The 16,563-nt window shown below is 42.1% G+C and overlaps 1 protein-coding gene across 2 annotated transcripts in view; it reads right to left on the minus strand.

The window, feature by feature from the left end:
* The window catches only part of ANAPC10 (anaphase promoting complex subunit 10), a 136,036-nt gene that overhangs the window by 103,054 nt on the left and 16,419 nt on the right, over positions 1 to 16,563 (minus strand). Inside the window, exons 3-5 of one of the 2 annotated variants that reach the window (XM_040331597.1) lie at positions 12,861 to 12,972; positions 8,025 to 8,148; positions 2,171 to 2,261 (exon numbers count right to left, since the gene is read on the minus strand). In XM_040331597.1, the coding sequence (XP_040187531.1) occupies positions 2,171 to 2,261; positions 8,025 to 8,139 (206 nt within the window). In that variant the 5' untranslated portion in view covers positions 8,140 to 8,148; positions 12,861 to 12,972. The remainder of the gene's footprint in view (positions 1 to 2,170; positions 2,262 to 8,024; positions 8,149 to 12,860; positions 12,973 to 16,563) is intronic. The other variant, XM_040331590.1, reaches the window with a different exon arrangement.

The following is a 16,563-nucleotide window of genomic DNA, read 5'->3' on the forward strand; positions in this document are numbered from 1 at the left end:
AATAAATTACTTTTAAAACCTGTGTAGTGTGTTTTTTTTTTTTAATTCCTCCAGGTGAATGGGTAGGGGTACGATGTATGTACGATCTGGGGGCCTCCTCATTAAAGGGGGCTCCCAGATTCCGACAACCAGCAGCCAAGGTTGTCAGGAAGGGGCCCTTGTCCTCATCAACATGGGGGCAAGGTGCACCCCCCCCCCATGTTGAGGGCATGCTGCCTGGTACGGCTCAGGGGGGGTGCTCACTCGTCCCCACCCCTTTCTCGACGGGCTGGTGCTCGGATAAGGGCCTGGATTTTGGGGGGGACCCCACGCAGTTTGTTCGGCATGGGGGTTCCCCTTAAAATCCATGCCAGACCTATGGGTCCGGTATGCTCATGAAGGGGGGACCCATGCCGGTTTGTTTTTTTCAAAAAAAAATTTAAAAATTGGCGTGGAATTCCCCCTAATTATTGGGGGATCAAAGTCGCGTCCCTGCTCATTGAAGTCGTACTTGAAGTTGTGGGGGCAAAGTCAGATCCACAGTCGTATGACTGTCTTGTAAAAATCGCAGGCGCGAATCGCGGCAAAATTGCGGTGAAGTCGCAATGTGAAACAGGCCTTAAGGCAAACCATTTTCTCTGTCCATGCCAAGACCAAAAGACCTGTGTAACGACCTAATTCCAATGGGGGTCCTACTTTTAAAACTATGTAGAGCGCAGCCTGTCTAAATCTTTTTAACCCAGAGGAAGCCTTAAAATAATTTTCAGAAGCCGTTTTAATTCTATATCGAATGGCAGCCAGATATCTTTGGGGGCCTTACTGGCACATACCACAGTTCTCCCGAAGGACGGTAAAGACCCTACTTTACCATAAAACTACAGTCCCATTTTGTTGCGTACTGCGGATATAAAAATCCTGGCAAAAATTCTGGCAAATCGCTGGAAACATCTTATGCCCCATATTATCCATCTGGACCAAACAGGATTTATTGTGGGCCGTAGGCAAGGAATAATTCCCTCAGGGCTATTCAACGTATTCATTGGGCTCGTAGATGTCAGGACCCCATACCATACCTGATCATATGGACAGACATGGAAAAAGCATTCAAATGTGTAGATTGATCCCAACCCCAGGGTCTCCAGGAACGCCCTAAGGTAGGTCCAAACATGTTAGCATGGATCATGGCCTTGTACTCAGCCCCCAACAGCCTTTTTTTCCCCCAGGTTCCCTATCGGGAATGGCGCAAGGCAGGGGTGCCCCGTTTAGCCTCTTTTTTATTTGGTTCTTGAACCTCTTTTACGCACTGTGAGGGTGAACACAGATATTAAAAGAATGAAGGTGGACAACACTGAGCATAAGCTGTCCGCTTATGCAGATATGCTTTCACCTTATGGATCCCCTCTTTTCATTGCCTAACCTGATGCAAAAACGAATAAAATAACAATTAATTTCCCAAAATCAGAGATCTTGCCCAACCAATTGCCTTCTCCCCTAGCAAGCCGCCAGCTTTCCCTTTTACCTGGGCCAAATCCTCTTCGAATTATCTGGGTATTCAGCATACCGACAGCTTTGACACAGTATCTGCCATTATCCCTTGCTGTTGGCCACAGTTAGGCGGGATATAGCCTTCTGGACTAAGATAGCCTTCAATTGGGTGGGACAGGTGAACATTATAAAAATTAATTTCCTCCATAGGCGGCTTTTAAAAAATGTCTACAGGTTGCGTGTTTTGAGTTACAGAGGAGGTCTTCCAATCGCAACGATACCTCACATATGTGGTTTGAACACCGTTTTCATAGGCACTTACTGCGCATGCGTGAGCTGCGCCTACAGGGAGAGGCCGCCTAAGGTGATATGACGAGTCGTCTAATCGGTCCCTGGGCAGAAGGAGGAAGTGGGACAAGAACTCCCACTCATAACGAAGCCCCGACCCACCCCCCCCCCCCAAAAAGAAAATTACATGCCAAATGTGGCATGTAAGTGGGCGAGGAGTGGTTTAAGCGGAAGTTCCACTTTTGGGTGGAACGCCGCTTTAAGAGAGGATTTTCCATTACTTTGTAGCTCTCCCCTCATGTCCTGTTGTGTCTGAAGATATACAGTGAAGGAAATTCTCCCCAATGGGACACAGAGAGCAAAAAAACTTGTAAAGGGTTTAAATCATTCCTATTAAAATAAAATTAAAATAATTTACCGAAACTGTATATTCACTAAGTGAGGTTGCGATCCATCAGATTGCCAGTAAGTTTCCAAATTGTCGTCTCGTAACTGGTCGACTCCAAACCCTTGGGGAATAAAAAAAAAAAAGTGCAATGTAAAAAATACAATTCAGGGTAGGATTATCTTCCTCCAAAAGAGCAAGCGCAAAGAGACATTAACCGCTTTAAATCGGAGTTCTACCTAAAAGTGGAACTTCTGCTTTAAGCACTCCTGACATGTCACATTTGGCATGTCATTTTTTCGGGGCCAGGGGGCTTGGGCGGGTACCTAGTTTTGACAGGTACCCAGCTCCCACTTCCACTCCCCTCCCCTTGTAATCTCCTGGGACACATCACAGGACCCAGAAGATTGTCCGGCCATTCAGGACACGCAGTGTGACTCAAACTTGCGCAGTGTGCACCCACACTTGCAATGCCGGCGCCGCAGAGAAAAGGTGAGAAGCGAGTCTTCGGGCGACCGCATTGCTGGACCGTGGAATAGGGGAGTGTGTGTTTATTAAACTTTTTGTAGCTGCTGACTTTTAATAAACGCAGAAATGTCTGGAACTCCGCTTTAATTAATCCCCCTTCATGACCAGGCCACTTTTTGCAATATGGCACTGCGTTACTTTAACTTACAATTGTGCAGTCTTGCAACACTGTACCCACTGTACAATAAAATGTATGTAATTTATTTCCCACCAAAATAAATCTATATTTGTGTGCTATAAACAAGAAAAAAGACAGACATTTTTTTTTATTCTGCTATAAAGCATAATCAATAAAAAAAGTTTAAATAATAAAAAATAAATAAAAAATATCTAGGTTTCCAAATTAGCGTATACTGGTTTACGCAAATGTTATAGCATCTGCAAAACTATGTGATACATACTGCAATTTTTTTTTACTATACTAGTAATGGCGGCAATTAGCAACTTATAGTGGGACTGCAATATTGCGGCAGACGAATCGGACACTAATGCAGCGTACACATGGTCGGAATTTCCGCCAACAAATGTTCGATGTGAGCTTGTTGTCGGATAATCCGACCGTGTGTATGCCCTATCGGACATTTGCTGTCGGAATTTCTGACAACAAATGTTTGAGAGCTGGTTTGTCAATTTTTCCGTTCTTGTTGGAAATTCTCGGCTCGTCGTAGTGTTGTACGTGACCGCGTTCTTGACGTTCGGAATTTCCAACATTTGTGTGACCGTGTGTAGCGAACGATCTGTCGAAAAAAAAAAACAAAAAAAAAAAAACCAAACAACACGGTTTTGATGTCGGAATGTCCGATCGTGTGTACGCCACATAACTCACACACGCAAATATGTGTTTACTATGTTTGCCACTTTTACTAGGGAAAGAGATGGATTTTAGTTCCTGAACACAGAATCCATCCCTTCCTCCCATCAGAATGTAACTCAGTCTTGTTTACATAGGCAGAGCTCTGTTTCGAGCCTCTGTCCGAGGATCGGCGGATGCCAGCGGTTTTTCAAGAATTATACTTACCTAGGTAGATGCAGCATTGGTCCGTCGTTGCATCTTTCCGGGCTCCAACACTGAGAACCAAGCATTTAAACAACGCTGATCGCTCAGTTCTCAGAGCTCCCGGAGCAAAGAGATGGTGACGGTCAGTCAACGTTCTCTGCTCCCCCCCCCCCCCGCCCTCACTCACTGGGCTATGAAGGAGGAGAGAGCGGGAGCGTCCGGCTCAGGCTCTCAGTGGCTCACCAAGAGGCTGAGCTGGGTGCAGGTCCAGGCATATGGGAGGATCCAAAATTCATTGTCACGATCTTGCCCGAGCCTGGACCGCCTCTGTGACATGAGCCGACCATGGGTTTCTGATCCACAGGAGAAGTACAACGAAACAAGCTTGTTCTGTCATTCTCCTTAAGAACCCTTTCACACTGGGGTGCTTTTCAGGCATTTTAGCACTAAAGAAAATAGCACCTGTAAAGTGCCTGAAAAGCGCCTCTCACTGGGGCGGTGCGGTTGCAGGACGGGTCCTGCTAGCAGCATCTTTGGGGCGATGTGTGCACTGCTGCTAAACCGCCCCTGCCCATTGAAATGGGCAGCGCTGCCGAAGCACCTGAAAAGCGATTCGGCAAGGGTTCCAATGCGAGCACTATTAACCCTTTCTTCGGGCTGCTAGCAGGGGTTAAAAGCACCCCGCTAGCAGCCGAAAAGTGCCACTAAAACTAGCTGCGCTTTAACGCCAACGTCCGCACCACCCCAGTGTGAAAAGGAGTCTTAATGGGTTTGTTTTGAGTATTTATTTGTCTAGTCTATTTAACCACTTCAGACCCGTAGGACGTCCTGGGACGTCCTGGAGTTTGAGTGGTGATATCTGAATGATGCCTGCAGCTGCAGGCATCATTCAGATATCTCTGTCTTCAGCCGGCGATTCTGTGCACCAGAAGAACGATCAAAGCGGCGGTTCCGCCGCTCGATCGTTCTTCTAGGCAGCGGGAGGGGACGTCCCACCCCTCCCGCCGCCATCCGGTGCTTCTCCGGGCTCTCCCGTGCCATCGGGGGCCCGGAGAGCGAATCGGCCCGCGCGCGTTGCTGAACCATAGAGATGACTGGTGACCAGACGGTCACAGTCATCTCTATGACCGTCGGAGGGCCGGGCTGTCGGCATGTAATCGGTGAAATGTTTTTCACCGATTTCATGCTTGTAAGCCTGTAAGAGAGATGTGGGGTCTTATTGACCCCACATCTCTCCATAAAGAGGACCTGTCACAGTGATTCCTATTACAAGGGATGTGTACATTCCTTGTAATAGGAATAAAAGTGATCAAAAAAAAAAAAAAAAGTCAAAAAAAGTGTAAAAATAAAAAAATGAAGTAAAAAAAAAAAAAAATTTAAAACGCCCCTGTCCCGGTCGCTCGCGTGCAGAAGCGAACGTGCATGCAAGTCCCGCCCACATATGTAAACACTGTTCAAACCCCACATGTGAGGTATCATCGCGTGCGTTAGAGCGTGTGCAACAATTCTATCACTAGAGCTACTCTGTAACTCAAAAATAGTAACCTGTAAAAAAATTTAAAGCGTCGCCTATGGAGATTTTTAAGTACCGAAGTTTGGCGCCATTCCATGAGTGTGCGCAATTTTAAAGCGTGACATGTTAGGTATCTATTTACTCGGCGCAACATCGTCTTTCACATTATACAAAAAAATTGGGCTAACTTTACTGTTTTATTATTTTTTAATTCATGAAACTGTTTTTTTCCCTAAAAAAAGGCGTTTGAAAAATTATTGCGCAAATACCGTGCGAGAAAAAAAGTTGCAATGACCGCCATTTTATTCCCTAGGGTGTCTGCTAAAAAAAAATATATAATGTTTGGGGGTTCTGATTAATTTTCTAGCAAAAAAATTGTGATTTTTACATAAAGGAGAACAGTGCCAAAATAGGCCCGGTAACGAAGTGGTTAATTTCACCTTTCTGTATAAAGGTTCAGAGTACTACACAGAAACAAAAAGGGGCATCTCATCTAAAATACATACATTTTGGTTATTTCTAAATGTATCCCCATTTTATTGTCAAAAAGCAGTTTACCATAGTGGAAGTGGCTTTGCAGACTGTAAATGCAATACAAAATACAATGCTGCTATGTAAGTGGTTGTAAACCATTACATATACCCACTGAATTGACTAGCTTCAGCTGACACAGATATGAGACAACTCCTCCTACATAAGTTGTACTTGTTTATATGCAGTATTTTTTTCTCTACATTCAATCAAGGACCAAAAATTGATAAAGCTTGTCTGAGCTGTCAGAATAAATTAAAAAAAGTGCAGAAATGACACACTGAGAACTCCGTGAGGGGGGCAATGAGAGATGATTGAAGGGTAGGGACACACCCCACTTAACATAGAACATAGGAAAAGAGCTAGGGCTTGCAATCTGCTAGAGATCCCTCCCATCTCCTTTTTTCTCTTGGTGTCAAGAAAACTTCTCAGAAGTGACTCATGCTGATAACAGATTTACTCTATTTATCAAGAAGAATAGCTACACCCTCAGCTGCTACTAACACTAGCAAAATATTATCTTTAATTGCAATACTTACTATCTCCTCCTTGCTGTGTTTAGCAGACACACCTTTAGAATCCATTCCCATCATCCTAATTTCGGGTTGGATACATAAAGTGTAATCCAACTTCCTATTATGTACCCAGGCCATCATGACCACACTCCCTGTAGTCTTCTAGAGCAGTTGGCATCTTCACACTGGCCCTGTACTCAAAAGCAACGCACCCTCCTGAATGCAGGGAAATGCAGCATAGGACAGCCTAACACACAGAATTAATGCAGAAAAAAGGTCATATTTCCATGCTTCATGCTTTCCAATTGTTGGAAAGCATGAAGGCCTAATTTTAAAGTGCATCAGTCGCAGGGTGATATTACGGATGCACCAACATTGAGTGTGCCACCGCCCCGATAATGTTGAATTTGGCTAGAAACGAATAGGTTGGGCTTTAAAAGGCACACGGTACAAATAATATGAAAAACTAGAACAATTTATTGGTGTAGAAATATCATAAAAGCAGTTATAGACATAAAATCACAAAATAAATTAAATTAATAACTGGTTCCACAGAGGTTATCACAATAGTTATATGATTCTAACATGAAGAGCTTAATAATAAAGCATAATCATAAAATTGGCTATATATATCATAAGTGACCAGGTGGTGATCCAGAGGAACAGGAGGGCTTGCTCAACATGTTGCGCGCTTAAGAATAGCGCTTCCTCAGGAGCATAGATATTTCAATTAAAGGTAAACCGCGTTGGGGATTGGCAACGGTCGGTCTTTTAATTAGCCTATCGTTGGTTGTGATTCAAAAGAATACTGATTCAACCAGTTAGGGGGATAGTATCATAAAACGAAAGCAAGGTTGCATAAGATGGTAAGGCAGTCAGTTGCTGGTAAGCAACAGAAGAAAACCTGTTCCAGGGGTATATTCAAGTAATAAGCTGTACTCTGGGTAGAAAGGGCCGGACAATGGTGAGCAGATGAGTAAATCTAACTCAACAGTAGCCAGCCTGAAAATCCTCAGTCCATATACATGGAGAAGGTTGCAGGTAATGGCATCCAAGTCCTTGAAGCCAAATTCAGCGTGTAGCATGTGATATCTCCCTGGTTATTGGGCGACGCCAGTACCAACGCGGTTTACCTCTCATTGAAATATCTATGCTCCTGAGGAAGCGCTATTCATAAGCGCGCAACATGTTGAGCAAGCCCTCCTGTCCCTCTGGATCACCACCTGGTCACTTATGATATAGCCAATTTTATGATTTTGCTTTATTATTAAGCTCTTCATGTTAGAATCATATAACCATTGTGATAACCTGTGTTGAACCAGTTATTAATTTAATTTATTTTGTGATTTTATGTCTATAACTGCTTTTATGATATTTCTACACCAATAAATTGTTCTAGTTTTTCATATTATTTGTACCGTGTGCCTTTATAGCCCAACCTTTTAGTTTCTAGCCTTTCCAATTGTTGGATAAACCCAAATCATATTTGGGTTATGTATCAATGCTCAAAGGCTTGATCCCCCCCAACGACTTCTTCTATCTCTGCATTTTCTGTATTTGAAACACATGTACAATCCATAGGAAAATTTAGAATTTTTTGACCTGGTAACTAGTGGCAGAGTGTCTAATGATCACACCAAAACAGAATAGGATTCAACCACCTCCCATTTACACAAAACAGATACTGTATATTAGATATGCGTGGACTCAAACTCAGGGGATGTCTCATAAAACCAAGGATTTTTACAATTTATTTTCAAATTTTCACATCTTCATTAGTACAATTAAGTAATAATATTGTACCTGGTTTACAAGAAGACAAAGACCAAACCGCTTGAGAGCCAATTTCTCGAACAGTACCAGTCCTTTTTAACTGATTAGGGTCAGCGCCTGGTGGGGTTTTGTTCGGCGTTGTCATTTCCAACTACTGTGGAACAAAAAAACAAATCTTACCATTGATATAAAGAAAAAAAAAAATCAGGGAATTTACCGATAACCTATTCTTCAAAATACCCTGTTGTCAGACTATTCATTTCAACAACATTCTTACCAAAAGATTCAATATATTTTAGGGATGCATTCAATATATTTTAGGCATGTTATTTAACTGTAAAAGCCCCCCTTGTGTAAGCTTCCAAAAATTTGATACTGGTGCTGGGAGCTGCTATATCTTGATGTGGAGTAAGAAGCCCCAGCAGACTAAACCCTAAAAAGCACACAGTCAGAAAATCGGAAGAAAAATACCAATTGCCAAGCGATCGTACGATAAGCTGATCGTTAGTACACAGCTTTCGGGAGCCGAAAGTTTGTCCAAACTTATCCAAAGGGACATAACACACAAAAAAAAAAAAATTCTCGCATGATACCAGATGGTATGATTTTCATTTAATCAGTACAATTTTCTTCCAAAAAAAACAAACCTGAAGAAGAACAAGGCTACACATGCTTGTAAACGAAAAAATACATTACATGCACTGCCAAAGTTGTATTCTGTCATACAAGAGTTTTCATACGTTGAGTAACCCCTTCATTTTCGATATGCGACTAGCATGCAAAAAAAAACAACACAGACGACCATTCGTCTAATATTTTGATCCTGTGTACGACCGGTTTTCCCATCTGGAAAACTGCCATAAGAGCTTTTGGGCGGGAAAACCGGCTGTGTGTATGCTTCATCGCAGTTTTCCCGACAGGAAAACTACCAAAAAAAAAAAAAAGGAGAACCAGCTCTCTTTTTACCCCGACGGGATTTTCCGTCAGTTTTTAACCCGGCAGTTTTCCTATGGTAAACACTGCGATGGAGCATACACACGGCCGGGATTCCCAACCAAAGCTCTCATGGCAGTTTTCCTGTCTGGAAACCCGGTCGCGTGTATGGGGAAAAAGTTACCAAGCAGGTTCTCGGTTTTCCCCTCAGGTTTCCTGGCGGACTTTTTACAGCCGGGAATCCCGTATGTGTGTATGAGGCTTTAAGAGATGTCCCTCAAGTGATACCACATAGCAGATTATGTAGGGAGGAGAGGAGCAGCGACCAAAGACAGTAATCAGACACTTGCAGGAAATAGGGGACTGGGCTAGGGAATTGACTCCTCTAAATCACACAAATAGGTTAGCAAGTTCTGGGATAAATAATAAAAAAAAAAAAGTTATTGCCTCTGCCATTGAGGCATGAATGAAGGTTGAATGAGATGTCAACATATATGAACATATGTAAAATGGTACTACAGCGCTATTACTTAAACCATGTAAAAACCAAACCATAAATTACTAAAGATAAGCTGCAGACACGTGAGGTGCACAAAACCAAAGTGAATAAATGATAAAATATTGTGTTGCGCTAATAATCAAGTAAAATTGCATACATATATTATATATATAACCATATACATAAAAAAGGACCCCCTACACCTCAAATAAGGGAGGTATATGTGCAAAGGATAATAAGCCAAAAAAACTACTAGAAAACTATAATGTGAAAAAGTTCTAATAGAACCAGCAAAAATAGTTCATGGGAAAAAACACAGTTCAGTACATATGCTAATATGGAGGCAGGTATGAGACCCACAGTCCTCTGATGTGCAGCTGTCACTTCTAGCAAAACTTCCCCTTCTGGACTCCCCGATCTTACACAGGATATCGGCCGCTCATAAGGAGAAAAGCAGATAACCGCGAGATAACCCACGCGTAACGCCACCTAAAAGGGGTTGCATCCTATGCATTATGGTGAAAAACACCTGTCAGTGACTGGCCCGCTAGCCCCCCCTTTTTACTTACCTGACCCCCGTGTTTTCCCTCAGCAGGGACGCGCTGTCCCTCTCTTCACGGGGTACTGGCTCGGATAGATTGGCAGCAGCAGCTGCGCTGCTATCAATCAAATCCAATAACGCTGGCGCTGGGGCCGAGTCCGGCATTCGTGTCAATGGGCACAAATGCTGGACTCAGGAGCGCGCCCGCAAGGTAAACCCCCCCCCCCCCCACAAAAGGGCTTCTCCTAGGAGGTTTTCTGAAGCGGGGCCATTCTGTGCAAAACAAGCTGCACAGTGGAGGCAAGTATGATATGTTTGTTATTTAAAAATAAATAAAAAACGAGACTTTACAATCACTTTAGGCCATTTCCCTTCCAGGTGAGCTCCTCCCAGGAGAGGGCATCTGTGATCAGTTTCTTCTCGACTGGAAAAGACCATAGAAGGCCCGCGGAAAGATTGGCTTGATTTCACCACTAAAGTGATCTGTTTACTTTGGTGGGAACTTTCACCAAGGTATTCAGAGAACCCTTCTGGTGATCCCAAACTCTTTATGTCGCGTACACACAATCGGACATTCCGACAACAAAACCGTGGATATTTTTCAGACGGAATGTTGGCTCAAACTTGTCTTGCATACACACGGTCACACAAATGTTGTTGGAAATTCTGATCGCCAAGAACGCGGTCACGTGCAACACTACGACGAGCCGAGAAAAATGAAGTTCAATGATTCCAAGCATGCGTCAAATTGATTTTGATTTTTGTGCGTCGGAATTGCATACAGACGATCGGAATTTCCGACAAGAACTTTTGTTGTCGGAAAAATTGAGAACCGGCTCTCAAACATTTGTTGTCGGAAAGTCCGATAGCAAATTTTCCGATGGAGCATACACATGGTCCGATTTTCCGACAACAAGCTCACATCGAAAATTTGTTGGCGGAAATTCCGACCATGTGCATGCTGCATTAATGTGCGATTTGTCTGCCGCAATATTGCAGTCAAGCTTTCAGCGCTGTCGCACTTTGAATGACAATTGTGCAACACTGTACCCAAATGAAATGTTTATAAAAAAAATTGAGACAGATAGAGCGTTCTTTTGATGGAATTTAATCACCAGTGGATTTTTAAATTTTTTTGCTAAAAAAATATATATATATATATATATATATATATATATATATATATATATATATATATATATATATATATATATATTTAAGTTTTTCTTACTTTCTGTTAGAAAATGTTGTAAATAAGTAATTTTTCCCCTTCACTGATGTGCACTGATGGACACCGATAGGTGGCACCGATTGGCATCGCCGATAATCAGGGCACTTATAATCATATGCCATTTGATGTTGTCCCAGAATGAGAGAGCCACCTTGCGCCCGTCATTTTATTATATAAAGGAAAATATGAGTGAGCAGGCAAAACATTTATTTTATTTCGAATGGGAAATAATTTTTAACTGTATGTCATAATAAAATGGTACAATCATAAAACAAAACATGACAAGTAAACAAATGAAATGACCCCTGTTCAAAAGTCTGCATACCCTTAGTCTTTAATCCTGTGCATTGCCCTCTTTAGCATTATTGACAGCGAGCAGTCTTTTAGAGTTGAAAATATGTTTGTTTATTAGAATTTTAACATGTTATACATGAACATTATGAGGTGTCACAATCAGGGTACAGTCATAAATACGTAGTGGTAGAGAGTCAGCCCAATGGCTATCGCCCACAGCAGGACTCCCACCAACGTATAACATAACAGGAACAATTATGACAAGAACCCGAAACAAAAATTGTGAGCGGCCAAAATGGCCTCTTAGTAGGTGACAACATTGCAACCAGAGTCTCCAAAAAGGAAACAATAAAATCAAAAGAAAAAATGACACACAAGACAAAAAAGAACCAAGGCCGCAAATAAAAAAAAGGACAAGAAAAATAAGAATAAAAATGGGGGGGGGGGGCAAGAGCGAGCAGTCTTTTATAATAGTAGTCTATGAGACCCCAAATTCTTGCAGGTGGTATAGCTGCCCATTCATCTTGAAAAATGCCTCCAGATCATGCCAAGTCTGTGGTCGTCTTGCATAAACCACATGTCTGAGATCTCCCCAGAGTGAATTAATGATATTAATGGCAGAACCTTCACCCTTTTCTGCTGTAACCACTGGAGGCTAAACTTGGCATTGTGCTTAGAGTCATTGGGGGTTATTTACGAAAGGCAAATCCACTTTGCACAACAAGTGCAAACTACAAGTGCAAAATGCACTTGGAAGTGCAGTCTGTATCTAGCCTAATCAATGCACCCATGTGAGAGCTAACAAACTTATTGACTATTTAAACACAGACACTAATTGCAATTTAAAAAGCCACAGATGTGGCAAACCTTTAATTGACATTGTAATGTGTATGTGTGTAACCCTGCGTGTCTGTACCAAGGCCAAAAATTCCAGGCTATGTAAACTTTTTATCAGGGCCATTTGGGTGATTTCATTATGATTTGGAAAGAAGCCAAACAACTATGTGATAATAAATGGCTTCATATGATCACTATCCTTAACTAAACAATATTTTTTGGCATGATCAGTCAGATTTTCAATAGCAATGCCTAAATTTCACGATTTCTGCCAAGGTATGCAAACGTTTGAGCATAACTATCAATGGAAAGGTATAGATGCTCCTTCTACAGCTAACAAAGACTCCTAGGAGAAAGTTTTTAGGGAGAGGACCCTCCAGAATATTCTTAGCCACTCAAACCCCATTACCAACCTGCTACGCCCACTGTTCTTGCATGGCATGGGATTGAATAGCCAAGAAGGCCCCTGCAGCCTGGCATGAAGGTCTAAAAAAAATATAAAAATATCAGAATCTAATCTTCTGGTGATACCTGTAGACCCTGAGGAAACAATAAACTGTGCAGGCTGGTCTTCTCTGGCTTTTATAATTGTGGCTGACACGTTTTCTTTTTTAGGTGGGCAGAGCCACTCTCCTATGGTGCCCTGGAATATGATTTGGAAAAATTAGGTTAGTCTTTAACACATCAGAGCTGTATAAAATATATTTATCCTCCTGGGACACTAGCAAAAACCTGAGGCATGCTGGTAGTAGGAAGGTTTGTCCTGGGCTGGCCTACAGTTTCATTGTTTAGCTGTTTCCAATCTTCCTCAATGCGACATTGCAACCTGAAGGTTTAATATGTCCAGTGTAACTCAATGGAAAAGAAAGTACATCTAAAGCTAAAACCTTTTCTTTGTTGTGGATAGAGTAGTGAATGGTTAAAATCAACGTTAAATCTACATCACCATAATTTAAAGGGGTTGTAAAGCAACAATTTATTTTCCCTAAATAGCTTCCTTTACCTTAGTGCAGCCCTCCTTCACTTACCTCATCCTTCCATTTTGCTTTTAAATGTCCTTATTTCTTCTGAGAAATCCTCACTTCCTGTTCTTCGGTCTGTAACTCCACACAGTAATGGGAGGCTTTCTCCCTGGTGTGGAGTGTCGTGCTCGCCCCCTCCTTTGAACTACAGGAGGGTCAGGACGCTCTCTATGTTGCAGATAGAGAAAGGAGCTGTGTGTTAGTGGGCGTTCTGACTCTCCTGTAGTCCAAGGGAGGGGGCGAGCACAACACTCCACACCAGGGAGAAAGCCTTGCATTACTGTGTGGAGTTACAGATAGAACAGGAAGTGAGGATTTCTCAGAAGAAGTAAGGACATTTAAAAGCAAAATCGAAGGATGAGGTAAGTGAACAAGCACTAAGGTAAAGGAAGCTATTTAGGAAAGAAAAAAAAATGTACCTTTACAACCCCTTTAAGGGTTTAAGAGACCTAAGAGGAATTAGAGATGAGGCCCCCACCAACCCACAACACACTACAGAATATAATCGAATACGGCAGTTTTCATCTGTAAAGGATTCTATGGTATTGAACTTGAATCTTTTTTTCTTTTTTTTGTGTAAATGTTTGTATTACTGTTTTATTTCATAATGATGCATTAATGGACAATCCTATTGAATACATTAGAAATCTATTGAATATTTAGATAGCTGGGCATTTTTGTGTATTAACTTCCCTGGCGGTATGATTATGTCAGATTTTTACGACTCAAAGAGGTACCTTTGTTTTGCATAGAAATTCTGCATTTTAAATTGTAGGCCTGCAATTCAATTTATGACACACTTAAATCTGCCCAAACAAGAGTCTAGTAAATATCCCGGATATGATAAAGTTTGAAACACTAAATCATAAATAAAAATACAATAATTATAAAAAAATAATAATATAATACCGTATTTTCCGGCGTATAAGACGACTTTCTACACCCAAATCATTCTGCCAAAATAGGGTCTTATACGCCGGGTGCAGAGGCCGCAATGTTGATGTGACGCCTGCCGGGTGCTCGGTACCTGTTATGGAGGCCGCCGGATAGAAGAGAAGATGCCGCGGTGCTCGTTACTGCATGAAGACGCCGTTAAAATCATGTTAATGCCCGCCTGGTGCTCCGTTATGGATGTCGGGTGCTGTAGTGACCCGAAACAACATACGGATTTCTGCACTTCAGTGGGCCAAATCTCACCCAGATCACAGCAAAGGATTTAAGGCCACTGTATCCTGGTGTACTAGGTTCTTGGAAAGGCATGATCTGGTACTGAGGCAAAAGACCAAAATTGCACAAAAATTACCTGCAGATCTCGACAGCAAAGTAAATAATTTCCATCGCTATGTAATAAAACAGCGCAAGAAACACGGCTATGCGTTAAGTCAGATCGGAAATATGGATGAAACTCCAATGAATTTTTATATGGTTGGAAATAAAACAGTAAATTCAAAAGGTGCAAAAACCGTGTTAATTAAAACAGGACATGAGAAGTCCAGTTTTACAGTGGTACTAGCATGTACAGCTGATGGTGCCAAACTAAGACCCATGATTATCTTCAAAAGAAAAACAATGCCAAAAATCAAGTTCCCTGTTGGAGTTTTTGTACATGTGAATGAAAAAGGCTGGATGGATGAAGAAGGGTTAAAGCTATGGCTTGAAAATGTTTGGAGTAGACGACCAGGTGGACTTTGTAAAGAACGTAGCCTACTGGTGTGGGATATGTTCAGGGCTCATTTAACTCCCAGCACAAAGGAAAGGCTGACAAGAATGAACACAGATGCAGCGGCTATTCCTGGAGGATTGACATCGCTGGTACAGCCACTGGATGTGTGCCTAAACAAGCCATTTAACCACTTAACGCCCGCCGCACGACTATTTACGTCCGCAAAATGGCACGGACAGGCAGAAGGGCGTATATATACGTCCTTGCCTTCTAGCGGGTGGGGGGTCCGATCGGGGCCCCCCCCTGCTGCGTGCGGATTCCCTCGGGGAGCGATCCGGGACGACGGCGCAGCTAGTCGTTTATAGCCACTCCGTCGCGATAGCTCCCTGGAGCTGAAGAACGGGGAGAGCCGAATGTAAACACGGCTTCCCCGTGCTTCACTGTGGCGGCGCATCGATCGTGTCATCCCCTTTATAGGGGAGACACAATCGATGACGTCAGACCTACAGCCACACCCCCCTACTGTTGTAAACACACACTAGGTGAAGCCTAACACGTTCAGCGCCCCCTGTGGTTAACTCCCAAACTGCAACTGTCATTTTCACAATAAAGAATGCAATTTAAATGCATTTTTTGCTGTGAAAATGACAATGGTCCCAAAAATGTGTCAAAATTGTCCGAAGTGTCCGCCATAATGTCGCAGTCACGAAAAAAAAATCGCTGATCGCCGCCATTAGTAGTAACAAATTTTTTTTTATAAAAATGCAATAAAAATATCCCCTATTTTGTAAACGCTATAAATTTTGCGCAAACCAATCGATAAACGCTTATTACGTATTCTTCTACCTATTTTTGGTAAAAAGAAAACGCATCGGCCTAAACTGAGGGAAAAAAAATTATATATGTTTTTGGGGGATATTTATTACAGCAAAAAGTTAAAAATATTGAATTTTTTTCAAAATTGTCGCTCTATTTTTGTTTATAGCGCAAAAAATAAAAACCGCAGAGGTGATCAAATACCACCAAAAGAAAGCTCTATTTGTGGGAAAAAAAGGACGCCAATTTTGTTTGGGAGCCACGTTGCACGAGCGCGCAATTGTCTGTTAAAGCGACGCAGAGCCGAATTGTAAAAACGCCTTTGGGCATTTAGCAACATATTGGTCCGGGGCTTAAGTGGTTAAGAATCGCATTCGAGAACAGTGGAATGAGTGGATGGTTAGCGGCGAAAAGTCATTCGGAAAAATACGGTAATAATAAAATGAATTTCCCCACGATTCACTATCGCTCAATTCTGCAAGTGTTCTAATTTACCATCGCTGTTTTCTAGCTGCTTTAAAACCACTTTTGATGTAAAGGGAAACTTGCCATGGACAATCTCAAGTTTCCAGGCAGAAAGAACAGTATATACAAAATATAAAAGTGCACGCAGGGCACTAAACAAAGCCTTAGGGACAAAAGGGAGGTGAAATGATTCATACAGTAATGTAATCTGTAAGATTACAGTGTACTGTATGTGTTATGAATTTAGTACTTTTTGAATTTGCCGCCA

Source organism: Rana temporaria, chromosome 1 (genome assembly GCF_905171775.1).
Source record: "Rana temporaria chromosome 1, aRanTem1.1, whole genome shotgun sequence".
In the NCBI taxonomy this organism is placed as follows: Eukaryota; Metazoa; Chordata; class Amphibia; order Anura; family Ranidae; genus Rana; species Rana temporaria.